General features: G+C 43.3%; 1 protein-coding gene across 3 annotated transcripts in view; it reads right to left on the bottom strand.

Moving 5' to 3' along the window:
- Positions 1–22,498, bottom strand: part of LOC113172010 (neuropilin-1a-like) — a 55,961-nt gene that overhangs the window by 25,022 nt on the left and 8,441 nt on the right. For all 3 annotated transcript variants that reach the window (XM_026374790.2, XM_026374789.2, XM_026374791.2), the window contains exons 3-6: positions 15,806–15,987; positions 8,828–9,055; positions 4,566–4,736; positions 710–876 (exon numbers count right to left, since the gene is read on the bottom strand). In XM_026374790.2, the coding sequence (XP_026230575.1) occupies positions 710–876; positions 4,566–4,736; positions 8,828–9,055; positions 15,806–15,987 (748 nt within the window). The remainder of the gene's footprint in view (positions 1–709; positions 877–4,565; positions 4,737–8,827; positions 9,056–15,805; positions 15,988–22,498) is intronic.

Below are 22,498 nucleotides of genomic sequence, written 5' to 3'. Positions count from 1 at the left end.
AATCTTATTACCATGCATCTCTCAGGATTTCCAACTGCTCTGATCAGTACTGTATGTTTCTAACCTCACAGGCTGTTTATGAGCATCGCTGTGCACTGTTTGGTGCCACCTCAGCATTCATGGTGTTGTTCCTACCAGTTTAAATACACTGAAGTCTAGCAGCTATAAGAGTCCTAATAAAGAGAGTGAACGTGCTTGATGTGACTGCAGACTGAAACAGATGCTATAGTTTGTGCTGTCTCTATGTGGACGGAGCCAATTGTCCTCGAGCAGAATAAGATATTGAAAATGTTTCAAGAAATTAAACAGCAGGCTGCTCTCCTCTCTCCGTCCACATTCAGTGACTGCAGGATGTCAGATTTCCAAATTAAGATAAGGAATGTCAACCGTGCTGAGAAGCACATTCCACTAAATAATGCAGGCGGCCTTTTTTTTCTGTTCCCATTCGGTGTCCCCTGTAACGTGGAGGGAAGTGCTACAAATGAGTGAACAATATTCAGACCAGATGCGAAGAAGATCTCAGTGGTGCAGTCAAGTTCAAAGTGAGGAACACCGGTTCTCCATGAGTGAATTTCATTTTAGATCACGCTCTAAAATAAGAAGCACTGTGACATAATTACATTTTTCCAATGACGTCAAGGGTTCGCCACAATACATGGAAATATCTGAGCATCCTCTTTAACAAGTGGAGAAAGAAAACAGCACTGACCTGTATCCACTCCTTGATGGTGTCGTCGGAGGGCGTCCAGCCGTTCTCCTTGTAGTGGAGGCGAGAGCGCTCGGGGGACCAGTTGGAGTTGTACTGGGAGGAGGCGGAGATCTGGTCCGAGGAGATGTCTCCGGACTCCATGCCGAGCGGCTCCATGCAGGCAAATTCTGCAAAATACAGAAGAAATACATTAATGAGAGTTCACCGGTGACAGTGGCAGTAAATAAAGATAAACATCAACATCTCATTGTGCTAAATGGTGGAGTGTGAGTGCCTTGGAGGGTGGGACAGTAATTAAGTGAATCCAAAGCTCTATCGATTCCACTACACATAAATTATGTCCAGCTCCCATGAAGAGATGTTTGTTATCAAAATTATACTAACTGCCTCTTTAATATGAGTTTAAAAAGACTATTTCACACATCATTAGCCGTGTGGGCTGAATTTCGGTGTTTTTCTCCCCTCGTTTTTGCTGCTAATGGCTGAATTCATCATTCAACTCCAGAGCTTGTTTTCTACAACAAACACTTCAGGTTGAAGTCGTAAATCTGTGTCTGTGACTCGACTTGGAGCAGAGGGGCTCTCAGACGTTGTAAAGTGTCTGTCCCTGCTCCATGCTGGGCAGTCGGTCACAATCTGCACAGGGAGCGACGTCGCTGTATGGGGGAGTCGGGACGCAAGGCGACACAGAAACACACAAATGTTGTCTCCAACTTCGTCACCGAGAGTCACCTGAATCTTTGCTGCGTTATCTGACGGCTTTTCCCAAACAACCCAAACATTTTAAACAAAAAGTACAAAAATATTCTCTGATTTTAATTTATCCAGTTAAAGAATATGTTGCTATGTTTCCTTTTGTGACGGTAAACAGTGGGTTTTGGACTTTAAAGACGTCACCAAGTGATTTTTTTACCATTTAAAAACATTTTACAGTCAAACTAATAGTATAGATCTTCCTCTCTGTGTGTATTTACATGTGAAGCTGCAGCTCTAGTTCTGGTGACTTGGATTTTAATATGTCATATAAAGATAATGCCCCCCCCTCGTTCAACTGTGCCTTTGTCTTATGGAACACTTTCAAAACAACATTTGGAAAACACTAAGTGCATGTTTTCATCTCCGAGGAGCCGGTGTCCACTCTATAACAGCAGGAGGTCCTGGGGAAGTAGGAGAGCGGGCGGGTGGGGGCCACAAAAGGAAACGTGTGTGTTTGTGCGAGTGTGGGAGGGCTGTCTGGAGACACAGGGTCTGCCAGACTGACACAAACACACTTACATCACTCCAAGTTCCACAAATAAACCGGGGAGAAAGTTTGCTTGCGACATCACCAAACGGCTGCAGAAAGCTGGTTCAGCGCTCAACATCAGTGTTTGTTCACTGGACAGTTTTCAGGCCCGAGTCTTCCAGTGCAGAACTTTTCCCAGAAGTGGGTTTGTGCCAGAAAATGTTCTGAAAGTGCAGCTTCATCCAGCTGATCCATCAGTTTATCTGCACAGTCTAGTTTTATTCATGATACAACCTCCCTGTAACCCCCTCACGGCCTCACAGCAGGCGCAGGGGGACAAACCTCCACCCTGTACGCAGCCTATACGTCTCCAGGACAGAAACCGATGCCCCCCCACATGTGGTTCAGCTGCTCAAAGAGCCCGGCTCCTGGCTGGAGGCTGTTTCTGATCGTGACAGCGTCAGAACTGCTCATTCGCTGCAGGAGATCTGAGCTGTTCCCTTGTAGCTGTTGGCACCAACGCTGCCTCAGTGGAAATTTCTCAGAGGCCGAAGACAAAACATGAGGAATTAATTGAATTTATTGTTGTTTAGAAACCGGTTTTCGTAACCGGACTCCCACAGTCCCTGTTCCACGTGTCATGATCCAAATGAGTTCAGTACAGGGTAGTTTTCAAATACGACAAAGGTCATTGTTGTGTTCGCAGCCACTGTTTAGCCTGGTTCACTTAAATATACACATGTAGAAGATTATTAGTGCAAATACTTGATACTAAAATGATGAAGAATTCAAAAGTCTTTATGCCGAATGACTCATTTCAGATCAATGAATGTTCTATTACAGGATTAGAATTATATGGTTTAGAGAAGAATCCGTGTTAATTCGTATATTGGAGGTAATTTACTGAAACACAGTTCATTATTTACACATTTAATTCATCAGCAAATTTAAAACGGCTCAATATCATCTGCTGAATCTACATTTGGGTTTAATTCAGTCTGGCTGCTCTGGTTTCTGATTGGTTACTACTGTCACATGTGAGTCAGGAACAAGGAAGTGAAGTGAAGTGACCAGTCTCCATCCTGCTCTTTATTCTTTCTTCTTTCATCCAAACACACGTTCTGAAAGGATGATCTGAATCTGTGACTCATTAAGACTTTAGATTTTTTTATTTTGAGCACAAATTATCTTATCTTTTAAAATTAGTCAAGTTAAAGATTAAACGTTATATGCTGCTGAAAACTCCCCACATGTTGTTTTGGTGTAGTGTTGAACAGCTGATGTTATTTATCATACATATAAAATAAATGTAAAGGTTATTTGTTGTGTGTATCTTCAAACAAACAATGATCCTGACACTCAACTTATTTTATGTCTTTAAAAAAAACAAAAATCAATTTACAGCTGTGAAATGGTGAATTTATGTTTATTTCCCCCCCGGGTGTTGACATCTTCCACCGTGGGACCTTATTTAAACTCACCTCACATTCCTAAACCGCGGGTGACTGGGGCGGGTCAACATAACTTAAATCTCAACAGACGCCCGACAAGCACACGGTGCGAAAACAAGACATTAAAAAGGAGAATGAGAAACAGTTTGTGTTGTTAGAACTGAATTCAGATCCTAACTCTGAGGTTTCAGATAGATAATTACTGTCTACACTAGTCCACTGTAAAGATCTTAGACAGGAACACAGTTTAAATTAACCACTCTGTCTGGTTATAAATGATCTGGAGCCAAAAAGCTGTTCTCATTTAATCCGAACAATCAGGCCTGTAATTTACTTCTTTAAATTTAATTCGACAGCTGCCAGATTAGTTAATTAAGTGATTAGTTGGCAGCCAGAAAACTAATAACAACAGTTTTCATAATTAATTGCTTTGGGTCATTTGTAAAGCAAAAATGCCAAAAACAGTTTATTCTGCTTCACCTGATTTAAGACTGAACACATTTGGATGAAATGATTGTAGGACACATGCAGTGATCACTGGACTATTTTCAGATGCAACAGATTATTTAAATAAATTAATCAATGAAACACTAGTTTTTAACAGAAAGCCTCGAGCAGGAGGTGGTCGGGTAGATGGTGGATACAGAGGAGACTCACTAGAGTTTGACATTCACATGCAGTGAAGTGACCGTTTGTTCCTCTGTTAATCCAGAATCTCTCTAAACTTAACCAAGAGTGACTGAAAGTAACTATGCTACATGATAATTATCAGTGTGTAATAACATCCCTCCAGGTTGTTATGATGCCTTTATTCACTGTTTACTGGTCGTTTTTACATTTTAAAGCCTAAGATACAAAAACTAAAACTGCTAAATTATGAACTGAATCTTAAGCAGCAGCATCTGATTGAATGCAAACATATGATGCGACAATGAGACGAAAACTTTTAAATCTTTGCTGCTTCTGCTCGACTTCCCTGCAGCAGGGAGGTCAGAGGTCAAAGAGCCCACTCAGCACAGCTCCTGAGGAGCTGGAAGCGATTCAGTGTTGCTGAGGATTCATGAGTTAACGCTGAAACAATAAACCGATAGGAGAGGGGGGAGGCAAGTCACACAGTTACTATAACACCGGTCCGTCCTAATGCTGGATGACGTCTCCTCCACCCCATCCAACTGCTCACCCTCATCCTCGTGTCCTGGGGGGAGGCTGCGCTCCCGGATGGTGTAGTTGGCGGAGAATCCCTCCTTGGCGATGGCGCTGTCAGTGGTGATGATCATGGACAGGATGCCGGTGTAGGAGATCACACGGCCCGGGGACGTCTGGCCGCAGTATCTGCCAATGTGGGGACCCACTGGGGGAGAGGGAACGAGGAGATAAGGAAGTAGGAAAGAAGGGAGAAGGAAAGAGAAAGAGAGGGTGAGCGAGAGTGGAGACAAAGGGAAGGTGAAGAAGAAGAAGAACATCAGCTTCCATTAACTGCAGGGTGCTTTAACTTTTCACGAGTCCTTTCCTGTCCTCACTGTCCTGGGAAACGTTTCGTGACTCATAAAATTAAAACTCTAGTCTGTCTAAACAGAACTCCATTCAAAAAACACCACGTTTTAGATTAAACCCCGATCATTAGGCGTCAACAGTGATGTAATCTCTCACCTGTAATGACTGATGTAAAGGTGAGATCATACAGCAGCTGATGACAACTCAGTGTATTATCACTTATTATCTGAAGGCTTTTTATAAAACGTGACACTTTCACCTCAACACAGTGAGTTAAATGGTGACATTTTGTCATTGTGTTCGCTGAGTTCAGGCTGTTAAATTAAAATCTGAACTCTAAATTTCATGTAACAGAATCACTCTGATCCAATAAAATATTAATTTTAGAAAATGGAAAGATTATTCAAATATTAAACAGCTGAGTGTGAGTGAAGTGAACTGCAGATTGATGACAATAGGAATTTTCCTCACTCATAAAAGACAACTAATAGACAGGACGTTCAGTAATTCAAGTCCATTTATTAAACTGCAGGAACAACCTGCTTCACTTCATGTTATGTTATTATGAAGGCAGAAAGGAGTGTTTGCCTCTCCTCAGTTATTAGTCCCTGAACTCCACTTTTCAGAAACATTTTTAAAAAATATTTATTATTTTTGAATTTGAATTCAATATTCCAGGAAACTTCCTGGAAACTGATTAGTAATTTGTGCAATCAATTATGAGGAAACTATTTAAAAAAAATCTACATTATATTAATTAACGATTCACTTCAAACTTCATTATATATTTGTTGAGCTGTGCGTTCGCCTGCAGACAGTTTTCATCTCTTTGAACGCACAGTTGACCCATCGACGCTACTAAATAATTGGAATTAATTGGAAATGCACCATTTTAATTTATCTCCAGTGGTTGGTGACAGATTACAGTTTGTAGCTCTTCTTATTATTTGGGAATTATAGACTGTAAAATAATAGACTTTTTAAACCCATTCCCAAAGGTGACCAACCCTAAAAAGACGTATCTTTTGCCAAATCTGCATCTGCATGACAAACAATGGAAAATAGCACAGATACAGATAAATATCTGAAACGTTTTGTTGGTTAGAAACCTTGTTAATGGTGCAGTGGACTTTTCATTACAGATTTCTGCAGCATCTTTCACAAACTGTTGAGCTCTGTGAGTGAAATGCAATCACACAAGCAGCAGCTACCATCCACAGTAACAGCAGGATTTTCTTATATGCAGCAGAGAGCAACAGTCTCCATCACGTGTGAGCGCTGATGTCCCTGCGTGTTTCCTGCTGCCCATTTCATCCTCTTGTTATCAGTGAGAAACAACGGCAGGCTGTTGGTCTCTCCTGCTTTGTCGAGATATTGTTGCTGCCGCCTCTCGAGGACTCGTTCAGCCGGAGACGAGCTCCAGTAATCAGGTGGATTATGTTTATCAGTTACAGTTTTAAGCAGGTATACTCAGCAATCTGTGAAGGATTCACAGAAGTATCCTTTTAACTGTTTTAGCCGTATCTGAGGAGCTGAGGTGATGCTACGTGCATCTACAGTAGGAACTAGAACAAAACTGAAGGAGTCTAAGTTTTGAAACCATGGAGCTAAAATAAAAAAGCTCTCTTATGTATTTTACGATCATCATCATCTGTTGCTGCCCCATGAATCCTTAAGTCGAGCCCCTTCCAGTATGTGCCATATTGAGTCATGACTATCGGTGTAAAAACGAACCATTGAATGACCTGGAGACACGTAAAAAACTAAATGAGTGGAGCTCCAGTCGAAATCTATTTTATAACAAGCTACTTTTTCTTTGTTCCTTGTTTTATGTGAACGGAACTCTCAAATCAAAAATCAAATCACATAAATATCACAGAGGGAAAAAAAAAGATTTGATTCTTCATTAAAAAACAAACTGTAAAAAATGGGCTCTGCTTTCTTGGATTAACATGACACAAACTGTTATCGCCAAAGGAAATCCGTCTGCTTTGAAGAGCTGATTTACAGCGCTGAAGGAAAGCAGCAGTGCATGCTGGGAATGTTTGATGTTAGCGTTAACGCTGTGAACGCGTTTGATGGGATGAAAAACTCCACTCTGGTCTTCACCTGCTGCAGAGATGCTTTGTTATCTGTGCTGACACACGTGTTCACTGTGTAAACACACACACAGACACACACACACACACACACACACACACACACACACACACACACACACACACACACACACAGGAAAAGCCCTGGCATCTCATGTATGCTGGCTCGGCTTTAAAGTGTATGTCACTGTCACCGTCTACCTGTGCCAGTCTTTGTGTCCCTCCTGTTCTCATGCCAGTCTCCTCCCTGGCAATCATCAGGCAAAGCTTTGGGCACAGCAGCGAGTATTGTGGGCATCCTGGCAGCCTACTCAGGCCTGTCCAAGGTATGTAGCTCTCACCATTATCTCCGCACTGTACGGCTAATTAAACAACAATGGAAGCTCAGAAACTCTGTCCAAATGAGGAGAGAAGTGTGAACAGAGGGTAGAGCAGGTTGCGTCTCCATCATTCATGTCTGCAGAGCTGATTTTCCACGTGCGGCTGGTGAAGGAACAATGAGCGAGCTGTGAAGGAGTCTCTGTTTTAGGCTGCATGTGGGCACAGGAGGGGGGAATTCAGGTGAAAACACTGTAAGACTAATATTTCTGGACGAGTTTGGCATTTTGGCTGATTCCTAATGTGTTAGTAGGAAGATTCTTTTAAGCTCCGGACTCGGCCAAGGAAGCTGCTTCCCTGTTTCCAGTCTTTATGCTAAGCCAAGCGAACCAGTATCTGGCGCTAGATCCATATTTACCGTAGAGACTCCAGAACGGCAGCAGCACATTTCTCACCTTTTTTTGCAGTGGAGTAGAAAAATAATGAATGTTGTGCAGAGACAGACTGTGGACCTCCTGGTGAACACCAATGAGTAGCAGGGCAGAGGAACTATTTCAGTGAGTTTACTCATTTTAAAGAATCATTTTGGTACAATTAGAGTTTGATAAGACTCAGTACACGACAGTTAAGACACGTTTGGTGGTGAAAACCATTTAAAATCTTTTCGTTTTATTTTGAAAATTAAGCTTTTAAAATTCTATAAGTGCTCAAAATGTGAATCAAACATATTATTTTGCAGAAATTGTGATGAGCAGTGTAACATAATTATCTTTTAAATGAGCCCATGTCTCTGCTGCAGCTGTACATTTTAAAAATCCCCAAATGAAACAAGCAGCGTTCAACATCAGGCGCTTCCTGCTTTTCTTCCTCTGGTCTTCATCAAACTATTTTTCCTCCCCTGCTTTCTCCTTCGCCTCCATTGCTCAATCTGAGCTCGTCCCACCTGCGGGGAAGCCATCCATCCATTGTTCTCCTCCTCCCTCCTCCCTCTACCATCCACCTCCGCACGTTTCTCTCTGTATCTGTTTTCTGTCAACATCTGCAGGGGGAAGCCGGCCCGAGCTCCTCTCATCCTTCTCCTCGCTGCTTCACAGCTCTGCATGTATTTCCTTCCCTCCAACGCCTTTTCATCCTCATCTACTCTTCCATCTCCTGTACCTCTGCGCTGCTCCTACGCTAGATTTCTCATTCGATTTTCAGCTCCTCCATATTTGTTTTTGTTGACATTCTCATATTTCTTCTTCGCTCGATCTCGTGCATCAGTTTTTTCTTTATTCTGACCTGGTTCTGTACTTTTCACTTACAGCTGCAGGACTGTGTATGAGACGGGGCTCAGGCTAAATAAAGGAACAGAGAGTTGATCAAACGCTTCTGAAATAAAGATTCTGCAGGTAAAACCAGCCCCACAGCCTGTACAGTAGAATAGAAGCTAGCTGAGGAAATATGTTTTCATCACCACCATCCTGTTTGGAAACCAACACTCTCACTCATCTCTATAGTATCTGAGCTAAGCCCCCCCAACTAAACTCACCTGCAGGGAAACCGTCCCAGATCTCCAGCCAGTCGTATCGGCACAGAGCTCCTGGTGGCGGCGTGGTGTCGGGCTCCATGTCGAAGCTGTCGAACTCCACCACGATCTCCGACATCTTGGGGGCGAAGATCATGAAGGTGCAGTCCAGGTTGTTGGGGTACTTCTCCGGGAAGCCGGGGGTCCTGATGACGCCCCGGGGAGCCGTGAAGTTCCTGGAACATTCTGGACCTGCGAGGAGAGGAGCTCAGTTTTTAAAGTGTCAAGTCGTGTTTGGACAGAGTGACTGATTCTCACTGGGCAGAGGTGTGAAGTCAGGGATTAGAGGTCAGAACAGGGTCAGAGAGCGTTCTCACGTTACTCTGAATACGACTTCAAACACTTTATACATTTTTTATTACAAAATAAGACATTTATAGAGTTGGACCCTGGAAACTTAGAAAAGCCACAAAGATCATACAAAATGAATAGTCTACTAAAAGCTGCATGTTCTTCTATTCTGGATGTGACAAAATATCATGTTAAGAAACCTCGCTGCTTGTTTTTTACATTTGTTAAATGCACCCTGAGCACAACATCTGTCTTTTTGGATGTTTTAAAGCTGTAAATCCAGTTTCACATTAAATTACACTTTTTCCCATTTTTTCATTCTGACAATATGTTGAAACAGGAAAAATCACTTTGCTGGAGAAATTTAATGCTGCAACTAAACACCTGATATGAACCAAGTCAAATGTGCAGTTTCAGAGAAAACAAAGGCTCAATTTCTTGTTCCAAAAAAAGCAGCCTTCGTTTTATTGAGTAAATTCCTCTCATCTCATTCCAATCAGGACTGGTCTCCTCCCTGTCGGAGCCGTCTCTGCCTGTGTTGTGACTGGGGGGGGGGGTGGGGTGGAGTTGGTCGGTATTTATTGACTGTCCCAGACAGTCAGTCTGTTTACAGAGGCTGATCATGGTCAACAAACACAACAAGACACACAGATGCACCCACAAACAGATCAACACAACCCAATTGGCTCATTAGACACACACACACACACACACACACACACAGGTCAAGCTAAGCCTCATACTTTGTATGCAGTGTGTAGTCAAACATCATCTGAGGCTAATACACCGTCTGTGGAGTGATTCTAATCTCATCTCGGATCCTCTGTCGTCTTCAAAGCAGGTTTTCGCTCTGATTTGTCTTTTTTCTCACATTAAAACTGTGACACACTTCACAACGTGGTGCTATATACACTAATTAAAGCATTTTATTTACTTACTAACATAAAAGCTGCTCAGTAGTGTACTGTGCTCGTCTGCTGTTACTTGACACCCTCTGACGATGATGTTGACTGTAATATCTCACACTTTCATTCATGCATTTGCACATAAACCAGTGTTATAATCACAGCTGTGCTGTGTTTACGTGATTCTTCTTCAATATTCATCGCGATAATAAGACAATGTAAACGCTATGATCGATAGCTTATTATGTAAGATGGCAACACTCGATATTATTAAATGTTCTGATCATGTCGTTCTCTGTTAGAGAGGACAGGTGAACTCTCGTTGCCATGTACAGTAATGTTTTTGCAAAAGTGAGTGTGGTGAGCTCTGTGGTCTACAGTTGCATAAAACCTGCATCCTTTCAAAATAAATGTCCTCCCTTTCTGCAAAAGCAACACGTGACATAAAGACTTGCTGCTAAAAGTTATTATCATCTTTTGTACACAAGCTATTTTCTCCACAGTCACATCCAGGCTGTCAACACTGCTCATGCATCAGCTCGCATCCGTCATCGGTCTGCAGCTCGCACCTCGCTCGTGTTACAAGACGGCGACACAAGGCACGGACGAGGGTCAAGCATCCCTCAGAGGGACGAGTGTGTTTGTTTGTAGGGGTGGGGGTGTCTCATGTAGCCGGGCCAGATGTGACCAGCATGTTATCTGAACATGCCTGTAAACATGAATCCACAAACACACACACACACACACACACACTCCAGCGGACCCCTTGCTGTTGACACAGGTGGTGTCATTAAAAGGGTGACGTGATAAATGATGTGGAAAGAAATGCGGTGAAGGAGGAGGCTCCTGCTCAGCTGGCACACGCTTTCGAGTGCATGTGTGTCAAATGTGCAGATGGGGCGGTTAGATCCGGGTGGAGGAATCATTGATGCTGTTTGGTTATTAAGGTCAAAAATGAATCTTAGAAAAACAAAATGATGGAAAATGCTTCTCTGGGCATGAACTGTCCGCTCCATCGATTCGTATGTAGACACTGACACTGTCTGTGTGACAAAATGTTGTTTAATGATGTTCTCATGAAAATCTGTGTCCCATGTGTGTTTACATGTTTGAAATGAGCGTGAGGCTTTGTACTGAGGTATATTTGTTGCTGCGTTATGTCACCACCATGAGCGCACACTTCCCTCTGACTGCTCTCTCATTGGCTCATCCGCTGTTCATCCATCTTTTAGTTCCTTTCATCCTTTTTTTTCTTCCTAATCAGCAACCCTTCAATCAACTGTGGCTTAAAGTCGCCTCGCAAAAATAAATCCCTCGCCTCCGTCAACTGAACCGCAGAAACATGTGCTTCTGGTTTGAAAACCTGCAATAAAAGCAGAGAGCCGGGGCAGGACGCCGACGAGGCCGGAGCCCAGTATCATTTATAAAAGATATGTATCCTGTGGTCAGCAGAGGGTGGAGTTATGGTCGCGGGGAAACAGCCACAGACGGATATTTATAAAGATGTAAAGGTAGAGTAGAGGCGCCATGTCACATCTCATTATTTAATATGGGTTGAATCAATTACAAGAATATACCTTTAAAATGTGTTTTCATAAACATAACTCCGTGCTCGTTTTTCTTTCCTTTGCATCTTTGTCACAACTTTATGGGACTTTTTAAATGGCACGTGTCCTTTTTACATATTTCCAGCTGTTTTGGTCGCGTTCGTCTCTTTTGGTTCTTTTCTGGCTCGTCTGAGCTCATTTTGGGTTTCGTTTTGGTCATTTTTCAAACATTTGTGCCTATTTTTGGTTGTCATGTGTCTTCTGTTTGTCATTTTTCAACTGTCTGGGGTCTTTTTGTTAATGTTTATTGTTCTTGTGTCTCCTTTTGGTGAATTCTTTAAATGTTTGTGGTGATTTTGTGTGTAACTATGTTGATGCTTCACCCATTCCTACTCATGTTCTCGTCTATTTGCTGAGTGCTTAAGTCATTACATCATGTCTGGGCTAGCCCGCTGCTTTTCCTTAGCATCAGCATCTTCTCTCATTGTTCTTTGTTGGAAAACGAAGCGCCTTCTGCCTTCACTTTCTCTGTCTGTATTAGTCTGTGAACTTGGTTATTCTGTGTCTCTTAATTAAAACCTGTGACTTTGGAACAACAATTATTACCACTCATTTCATCCAGAGGCCCAGCCCCCCCCCCCCTGTTGGGCTCCTGGCCCCTGTTTAGTGATCTATCCATGTCTCTCATCCTCAGGACATTTAAACGCCCCATTACTGAGAAACACAGAAACTGTAACAGAGACACAAAGCGACAGGTCTCGGTGGAGAGTGAGGCCTGTTCGTAACCAGAGCAGCTGCGAGTTTCAATATGCTGCTCGGACTGTAATGGTTTTTAAATGTGACGAGGAGGAAGACGGGGGGATTACCTGAGTGCTGTTTTTAACTTGTTCGAGTGGAGAGGACCTGTACTCAGACACACACACTGGCCTAGTTTCTGAGCCGCTCTTTGATGCCAGAGCATCCATCTCAGCTGCAGGTCACCCTGTTGCCTCCAAGGACAAACAGCCCATTAGCTAAATGAGCCTGGGGTCCCATCCACCTGTCTGTTGTGCACACAAGAACAGATGTGCCTAGCTATACTTGTGAAGACACGCTTATATAATCCATTCCCCATCCTCCACTACAACATCACAACATTGAACCCAACTCCAGCCTTCTCCCCAAAACCAACCCAAACATGAACAAGCACACAGACGTGCTGCTCGACACCTGACGTCTACTCTTAGCATCGTAGCAGGTTGAGACGAGCAGGCCTGAAAACACGTGAAAATCCAACTCACTCGATTTATTTATCCACAAACTGTCTTCATCCCACAGAGATAGAGTGTGATCGAGTTAGTGCGGCTCTCCGTCTCACCCGAGGTGAAAGTAATATCTGCTGCGGTGGGTTTGATCTTATCACACGATGCTCATCAGTGCTCGGAGTTTGTTTGCCCTCTATAAGAAGTAATTCTCACTCAATACACCGAAAAAACTTTGAGAAGAGCCTGTGGCGAGGCAGTTTCCTCAAGTTCTCGTTCAAAACCATGCAAGGAGCTCCTGTTAAAGGGCTGTTTCACTCAACAACAACTTGTATCACCTAACTCTGCATAATGTCAGGTTAGTAGTCCAGTGGAGAATGAGCTTGTTCTCTGATTGATTGACTGGTTAAATCTCATTTATGCGTTTCAACTCACACTTTATTGCCTTTTATGCTCACACAGAATCTGTCAACTTTTAAACTCCATCACCATTAGAGGGGTTTATTCCAGCTAAAAAAGCGATAAGGTTTTCTGAAAGTAATGGCTAAGGTGACCCGGGTGCTCCCACAGTCTGTGAATCCCTATCGTTTCATTTTATTAGAGATATCAAAGCTCAAACATAAATCATCAGAAATCTTTTGGAAGCTACATCTTTAAAAAAAGAGAAACTAAATGAAAAATGTTCAGGAGGTCCCTCTAAGCTGATACTTTGCTGACCTACTTTTAAAGATTTATTACGCTGACTTTCTAATAACATCCTGTCATTCATCAGTCACGGCTCCACTTTATGCTCTGGAATTAAAGTTGATACAAGCAGATTTGAAAGTTTTGGTATTTGAAGCTGTGAGTACAGAGAGCGCCCAGCCTGGAGGAGCTCTGGTGTGAATCGGGCCCCTAACCCTGCTCGTATTACTGCCTTACGCCTCATTCATGAACTAAAGAGCTCGTCCATCTCCATTTCTCATAGTATAATAGAGGACGTTTCAACAGAACTCCACCTGGGGATTGTTATTCCTGGACTCTGTGATTCTGTGAATGGTTATTGCTCTCTGGAGGTGAAGCACAAAAGAAGAGGGATCTCATGTAAACGCCTGTTCCCTTTTTTCTAAAATCAGATTTATCTCCGTTCCCCCATTGGTGGAAACTTGAAGTGGTCACGGGAGACTTGTCAGTTTGGCCGACGCTCAAGTGGACCCAAGGGGAATAAGCAAATACAAATGTAGGACATGGGAGCACGGTTCCTTCCTTGGCAGCCTGTGTTTATGTAGGTCTATCCTGCTAGCATCCTGCCCCAGCTGGGACTCGCTGATCCTCCAATGGAATTCTGGGTCTTGGAGTTTATTTGTCCTGCAGCTTAGAGGTCAGTGTACCGAAGGTTCAGAGCTGTTTGCACAACCTTGGCCAACACTGGGACGTGAGTTTGGAAACATTTTAAGTGCTACGCTTCTATTTTAGGCTATTTCAGGATACTGCGTGCTAGTTTCATCAAACATACATAAAAACAGAAATGCTTTGTGGGCATTTTACGCAGCTCACTATGTTACTTGTGCTCATTACTTCTAATAGTTATTGTAACACTGAACACACCAGAGAGATTGCAGAGGTCTAGGAACACAATGACGTTGCTGTAATGAAGCCAAACTAAAAATAAAACGCATTTTCCTCTTGATTGCGCCTCTGATGAAGATACCAGATGAAAATCCTTGTTGTTCAAATCTCATTTCACATAAAGCAAAAACAAACAGAAATTAAGAACATCACAAAACAAAGACAATAAACTAGAATTACTGCACTGGAGTGACGATGAACCAGTGAAGTCTGTGCAGATTCATGGTCTAATAGGTTTATGTATGAACATTTGTGATATCATGTTCAACAATGGGAGGCAAAAAAAAAAACCATGCAGTCAATCATTAACATGAACTGCATTAAAATAATAAATGATATAAACTAAAGAGTTTCCATAAGGATGCAGACACCAACTCTCTAAATGTTCCTGATGTAATGTAGCATGCTCCACATACCTGCACAATAAACCTGGCAGCCATGACAATGAAAAGATTTCCTACCTAGACTGTGGTAGGTCGCCCTTAACTTCCATAAATCCACCACAGCATCCGCTGTGCTGGAAACATTCCAGTCCACGTAATGGACTGCTCCCGATTCATGTTCTGTGTGAGTCATGTTCAGGAGCTACCGTGTCCTCAGGTGTTATTAATATTCATAAGAACGAGGAATAAAACTACGACAATGAGAAGCTGGTTGTAAGAAACCCAAACTTTCCTGTAAGTCACAGAGTACAGGTGCAGCAAAATGGCAAAAACATGTAGAACGGGAAAGAGCAGCATTTATTCATCGCTAGTTGTAGCAAGGTGCATGACATCGATCCAAAAGCTGCAGAACAAACCAGAGTCACGAGGTAACTTGGCTGTAATACAACTGAATTTAAATTGGCTGTTTTCCATGTGGAGATTCACTGCATTCAGCGAAGTGTATGGAAAACAGAAGAGCGACTGCAGCTCTGCTTCTCTTCTAGTTTGAGCTTTTAGCTGATGCTGCCGTCCAACAAGGACACACAGCTCCACACAGCTACACACACAGCTACACAGCTACACACACAGCTACACAGCTACACACACAGCTACACAGCTACACACACAGCTCCACACAGCTCCACACAGCTACACAGCTACACAGCTACACACACAGCTACACACAGCTCCACACAGCTCCACACAGCTACACACACAGCTACACAGCTACACACACAGCTACACACACAGCTACACACAGCTCCACACACAGCTACACACACAGCTACACACAGCTACACACACAGCTACACACACAGCTACACACAGCTCCACACACAGCTACACACACAGCTACACACAGCTCCACACACAGCTACACACAGCCCACACACAGCTCCACACACAACTCCACACAGCTACACACCTGTCTTAAAGACCTCGTAGCGCACGGAGAACCCCGCCCCGTGGGTCTCGTAGTCAGAGACGAATTTGATGAGGAGCTGGTTGCCACTGGAGATGATCGGAGACGGCGCGATCTTTCCACAGAACTTTCCCAACATGGGCGACGTCTCATCCCCGCCGTTGTAAACCTCCACATAGTCGTACCTGAAGGAGGAGAGAGGAGATGTGGGTTTAGGTTGAGTGAAGTTATCTCTGCTGCTGTTTGCACTGATTTACATTTAAAACAACTGATTGGCTTTGTTTTGTCAGTCTCCAGGTCTTATGACACATAGTTTGTTCCATATTTGCAGTTGAGAAATAACCTTTTGTTCATGTTTTTCTGTTCACGCTGCTATGAAATGTGCATGTGTGAGAAAAAAAACAACAAATAACCAGAGAGTGTATGAGATTGGACAGCAGCTACTCATTCTAGGACTGAAACAGAAACAGGAACACATGGCAGTGTGCAGGACCAGGAGGCTGTGTGGATCCCACTGAGTGCACTGAGAGACTCCATCAGTCTCTGCCGTCTGTGTGGACCTCCCACCAGCGCGGCACCACCTCATCCTTTACCAGCCGACACCCCTCTGTCCACCCACCGCTGTCAGCTTCACGACACATCAACGATGAGTGAGTGTGTACTCAACTTAGTGTCTTTTGGACTGTACATGGACGTGCACGCTGTGTGTGTACTGTGTGTGTACTGTGTGTGTACTGGTTCTGGTTTTGTGCAAAATGTGTTTGTGTTACTGAGCTGACATGAGTCTAGGTGCAGATTTCGGTGCAGGAGTAACTCTGCAGTGGGAGTTTTTGTGTTCATGAAGACATCTTTGTCCTCCATCCTGTGAGCGTGTCGCAGCTCTTTAAGACAGAAGCCACCTGTAGATACAACACTTAACTTTGGTGCTTCAGGAGAAACACAACAGCTGCTAATGGACCTCGAGTTGACGCCATTTTTTTAGCGAGTACCTTTTCTAACTCTTTTCTGTCTTGTATCGTAAAATAACCCTGAAACACCTGGAGCATCAGCTTCCAGTTTTAAAACGGATCAGTGAAAACGAACTGTTCCTGATGGTGAAGCTGTGGTTTGATCATTTAATCTGGAGGTCTGATTCATTGATGTGAGCATGTGTCCAAATCCAAGTTTGATATAAACTAGTTTAAGGTTTAAATCCTTTGAGTCAGTCCCCAACGTCTCCAATACACTTTGCAGGCCTGTTGTGCACCGATGACCCAGAAATAAAGACAAAAACATGTCGTCTCTATTTTTTATGTACAACAAACAGCAACTGTCCTTCAAGTTGAGTCCAGGGTCAGAATCCAGTGAACCTCCAGAGTCCCCAGTGTAAATTAGTACATATAACCTTTTACCTTGTGTACTTTACCAAAAACAACTTGGAATATGATGCAACAAGCTGAAAAGCTGCGTCCAGCTAATGTTTAACCTCAGTACAGTAGACCAACAAAGATCCTGGACTTGACTTTCCTTATCAGCTGCTCGTGTCCTTGAGCAGGACAGAAAATCCATAGCAGCTTTGGGGTCTGTGTTGTGAAACTGAGCCTGACCTTTGCCCTCACTAACAAGAGAACAGAACATTTCCCTGAGGAGGACGAGAGGATTCAAATGTTCTCTGAGCGTTTCAGCTGCAGAGGTTCTCAGGTAGGAAAGTGTGTAATCACAGGAATGTATGTGTAACAGGACCGGTCCCTCCTAACTGAGTCTCATGTTTGTGTTACAACAGTTTGGACTGAAGCTCAGCTTGTGTCAGCTGCTGACTGATTCCTGTGAGAACCAGCATTAGCGTGCAGACAGAACGGTTTCAAACAGTCTAATCATGAGCTCGTTTGTGTTTCACACATCAGGCATTTAGAGATTATTTAGAGATTATTATCTCTGAACGTTAACAGTGGACACGTGTTGGAACAGAGCAGAACAAAAGTAGCTGCAATCTCTACATCTGCAGCAAACTGGACTGTTGAAGGCATTTTCTTTGTACCAGCGCTACGCTAACAGCTATATCATGAAGGAAAATGCTGCAGGAAACACATGACAATTAAAACTGCACAAGTTGTTACAAAATCCTAATTCACCACAGCAGTAGAAGCAGCACCACGCCCTTCTTTAACATATTAAAACGCACATCGCTGTAAGAACATGCTCCTTTGCATTGAATCCTCATCCTGTCTGATGTTCGTTGTTCTGTCTCCGTCTTATTCTCCATGTGTTCACAGATGGGTTTACATGCATGGTGAGAAATTGACTTGAGGGCCACTTGTAACGGCTTAGCGCCGGCAGTGATGTTTAGGTGATGGCATTTTTATTCATAGCATCAAACTTCCAGCTCGCTCGCTCCCATCCTTATCCCCACCCTGCTGCGTCTTACAGAGGCTCATAAAATAAGAACCTTGGGGAGTGATGGAGAGAAGCTGTGTGTGTGTGTGTGTGTGTGTGTGTGTGTGTGTGTGTGTGCATGCAGATGGCTACACTCACTCACTCACTCACTCACTCACTCCAGCCAGTCCTGGAGGCAGTCAGTGTTTACAGAGGCAGGCCGTTTAATGAAGTGGGTCTGTCTCTTCACACTCTAGTTAAGGAGAGTCTCTCAGTCTGCAGCCCTGCAGCCTCCTCTTCTCACATCACTCATTAACCACACCGGCTATTCCTGCCCTCCAAATGCAGCTGTCCGTAGCAAATGCCTTGCTCAAGGGCAAACAGTCACCATTCCATCTGGGGGCCCCAATAGCAGATGTGTAAATTTACATTTTCTGCTATTAACTGGGACTCTTACCCACAGTGGTGTACGGAACAGTAAGTGGAAGTGGACTAAATGTTAGGTTTAATGAGCATCCAGCAGCAGGAAGTTCAAGGTACGGTCAAGAGATGGAGAAAGATATTAATAACTGCAGTAAATGGTCAAACCACAAACCACTCTGTACTACTCAGTGATATAAAAGCACCAATTAACTTAGTGCATCAGCTTTTACATTTGCAGATTTTCCTGATAGGTTTGGTGGATGATCATGTGTTAATAAACTGTTTCCTCTCACTGTCCAGACAAAAACCTCCCAGACAAAAGCCCGTCTGAGTTAATTAAAATGCACATGTGCTCATGTAGGTCACCCACTCATGGATGATTTCTAGCCCTGGGTGATTCCTCTAAGATTATATGACAATCTAGTTGGTGGGAGTCCAGACAGGAAGCTCTGTAGACAGTACAGGGCTGAAAAATCACTATTTCCTCTTTTAATTTACATTTTGAGTGACAGGTGACAAGTATTTGTAATATTCCTCCTCAATAGATGTCAGAATTCAACATAAATGAATAGAGATAACGCATTAAAGCGAAATAGCTGATGCCCTAAATATGGAAGACTTTTAGGAAACAGCAACATTTATGCCAAAATGCCAAATATGAACAATGATAAAAGAGCTCGATTTAGAATAGAAACAGGAGCGATTAACCTCAGGTCAGACCGGGAGAGGAGCACCTACACGGTTTCACAGAATCAGTAAATCCAAACTAATTAGAGAGACAATCCCATAAAAAATCTAATTATGTTCCAGTATAACCCACACTGTTTAATATGTGGTCTCAGAGACGGTTCATGTGCACGGCACCCTGACCACCGCGCATGTAGCCAAACTTAAGACAAATGAGGATGTGGCAGATAAAACCGTGTTAAATAAATAGGATCCAGACAGAAAGCGAGTTTCACCCGGCTTCCCGTGTCCTTCCCGAGCTACTGAACCTGCTCCCCTCCCACACTCCAGCTCATTAACATGCTGTGCTGCATTCCTCCGTACGGTGCATCTGGAAGGTATCACAGGAGCATTTATGGGCTGAAGTTTGAGCTGCTGTTAAATTCACCTCCTGCAAAGCGAAGCTGGAGCTGGAGCTGAGAATGACTCTGTGTTTCTGCAGAGCAGAGTGTGCAGAGATCACACCTCTTCCCCTCCACTGTTCATTTATTCCATCCTCCCTCCTCTGGATCCAGACACTCGAACATTCTCCCACAAACTAACATTTCTCTATAAACCATGTGGCTTCAGATCAAACAGTTCATTTCTGAACCACCCGAACCAAATGTTCTGTTAAAGTCTGAGTGCTGCATTAAAACAAACCTCTTCTACTTTCCTAACTTATCTTGTTGCTACATGATGATGACAAAGACGCCGTGTTCGTGTTCATTTCTTCTACTCAACACGTATCTGCCTGTAAAAAGATTCTTCTTGACACTTAAACCCGGAGCGTTAATAAGATTAGTGTAACCACGTACAGCAGGATTTTCTCAGCACATCCCAGCCTGGATTTCTCTTCTCTATAACGGTTTGAGCTCAACACACACACACACACACACACACACACACACACACACACACACACACACACACACACACATCACAGATGAGGATGTTACATCAACTTATATAAATGCTCTGAATTCCTATAAATGTTAGCATACTGCTGCATGGCTAACCCACAAACCCACATGAGGTTTTAACCCTTGAATTAAAGGGTACGGACCTTTGGCCCCAGTTGGAACGTTAAGTCTCCAAAAAGTGACTCTGTTGGTGGATTTATGTCCCTACAATATAAGAAATACCAGTCTACACACTCACACACGATGAGAACTGCAGGAACAGTGGAGTGGTTTCAGTGTTTTAGTGCCATAAACCCAGACGAGCCGTCCTGAGGTCTGCCAGGAGGCTGCAGATGGCACGTCTGAGTCTGAGTCTGAGTCTGAGTCCACGGTGACGCCACCCACCAGTCCAGTTTTTCCAATTCACCAAAAACAATCTGCATCATCTCCATCTCACTCTTACTCACTGACCACAGCTCATGTCACCTCCTCACATATATTCTTCATTCCTCTGCTCACAAATATTTGGATGACTACTCACTTTTCCTCATACAGTAATACAGTAATACAGTAATACTAGTCACACACTGTACGTCCATATTTGTGAAAACTACATTCCTCAGGGTGTGAGTGTGGTGTCTTCCAGCTTGGAGAAAGTTCCTGGATGGTTATTACGAGCAATACTAAAACCTGCGTCCTAGAAATTATTTTTGTTTAAGAAGAACCAGTGTTTTCCTAACCTTAACCACATGCTGAGTGCACAAACAGGACAAATACAACATTTCGTCCTGGATCAAAAAAATGCAATCTGGAAAACATCACGTTTACATTTTAAAGTATTCAGTCATGCAACTCAGTGGAAATAAAATGACACATGATTTGTGAGTGCTGTCAAGTCCATAATCACTTAAAATAATCACACTCATACCACACACACCCCCCCACACACATTCTTCATCTTTTATTCAGCAACAAACATTCAAAACAAACAAAATCATCAAAACTTTATTAACATGCGAAATTATTTGGAAATCCATTCTAGCATATCTGGAGTAAGACGATGAGGAACGCTTCCAAAACACTGAAAATGTATTCAAGCAAATCCTAATAAAGCCGGTAGGATCACACACAGACACGTGCACGCCAAGCCCCGCTCTGCCCAGAAGAAAAAAACTGAAGAACAAAATTGGGCCAAGCACCCAAAGTGTGAATATCCTCATCCTTCACCTCAGCAGTGCAGATACAAAGGCACGGCAGCACAATCCTGCAGGGAAATTAACACGGAGACGTGGAGGAGGTGGAATTTGTTCTCATTTAGGAAGCTTTAATCCGACAGAAGGAGGAAGGAGAACGCCGTTTTCCCCTTCAATGTCTTGACACTGTTTAGGGACTCTGAAGGATGAAATGAGATTTGCTGCAAACTCATTGGGGTTTAATGTGGAAAAGTTGAAAACACTGGAAGTTGCTGAGGGTCAGAGTGTTTTCTACACCAAATAAAATCCAGGTGTGGGTGCAACTTGTTCTGCATGGAATAAAAAAAACAGTAAAAGCTAATCCACCATATAAAATCTGTCACTACATCACGACTTGTGTCACGGTAACTCGAGACGTGAAAACCGTTTGAGCCCGAATTCAGCGAACGGCCAAACATCTCCGTGTGCACCCGAGAGATTTGGGAGGAAAAAGGCCCTTTTGTCAAGCAACAACCCACACCTCTCTAAAGCGAGTTAAGGGCAAAGCAATAAACACCGTGTCACTTCCACTGCACTCTGACATGTGTCAGCCCTCGACGGCTTCATCTGCATTCTGAGCGAGGCCCTGCTTCACTTTACATCCACCTCTCCTGGTCTCAAAAACAGGTGCCATTAATTAGCTCCGTTCTCACACACAGACTCAGAAAACCCAGGAGGGATTGCTTCAGTTTTGCAGTGAGCGCATGAAGTTCAGCTGACACACAAGGCGGGGGGGGAGAGAGGGAGTCAGGGAGATAAAGAGGAAACAGTTGGACGTTGTGAAACAGCAGCTCTCGTTATGAAAGAAAAATGTTATTGAGCAATGATACCCGCTGGTTATGTGTTGCATTTGAAAAGGTATATGGACATTAGCCACTTTCCAGAAGAGCTTTTCCATTATGAAAGCATAAAAACTGTGCTTCTGGGCCTCGGTGCTCACACTTCAACATGATGAACAATAGAGAGAAGCTTCTATTGCCAACAAGACGTGTGTTAACGGGCTTCAGAGTCACATTAAAGATGGATATTACAGTAAATAACACCCAAAGATAATATTCTTTTATGGTTAACTGGGGATTAAT

Source organism: Anabas testudineus, chromosome 17, assembly GCF_900324465.2.
Source record: "Anabas testudineus chromosome 17, fAnaTes1.2, whole genome shotgun sequence".
Taxonomy (NCBI): Eukaryota; Metazoa; Chordata; class Actinopteri; order Anabantiformes; family Anabantidae; genus Anabas; species Anabas testudineus.
This window is presented reverse-complemented; position numbering and strand designations above follow the sequence as displayed.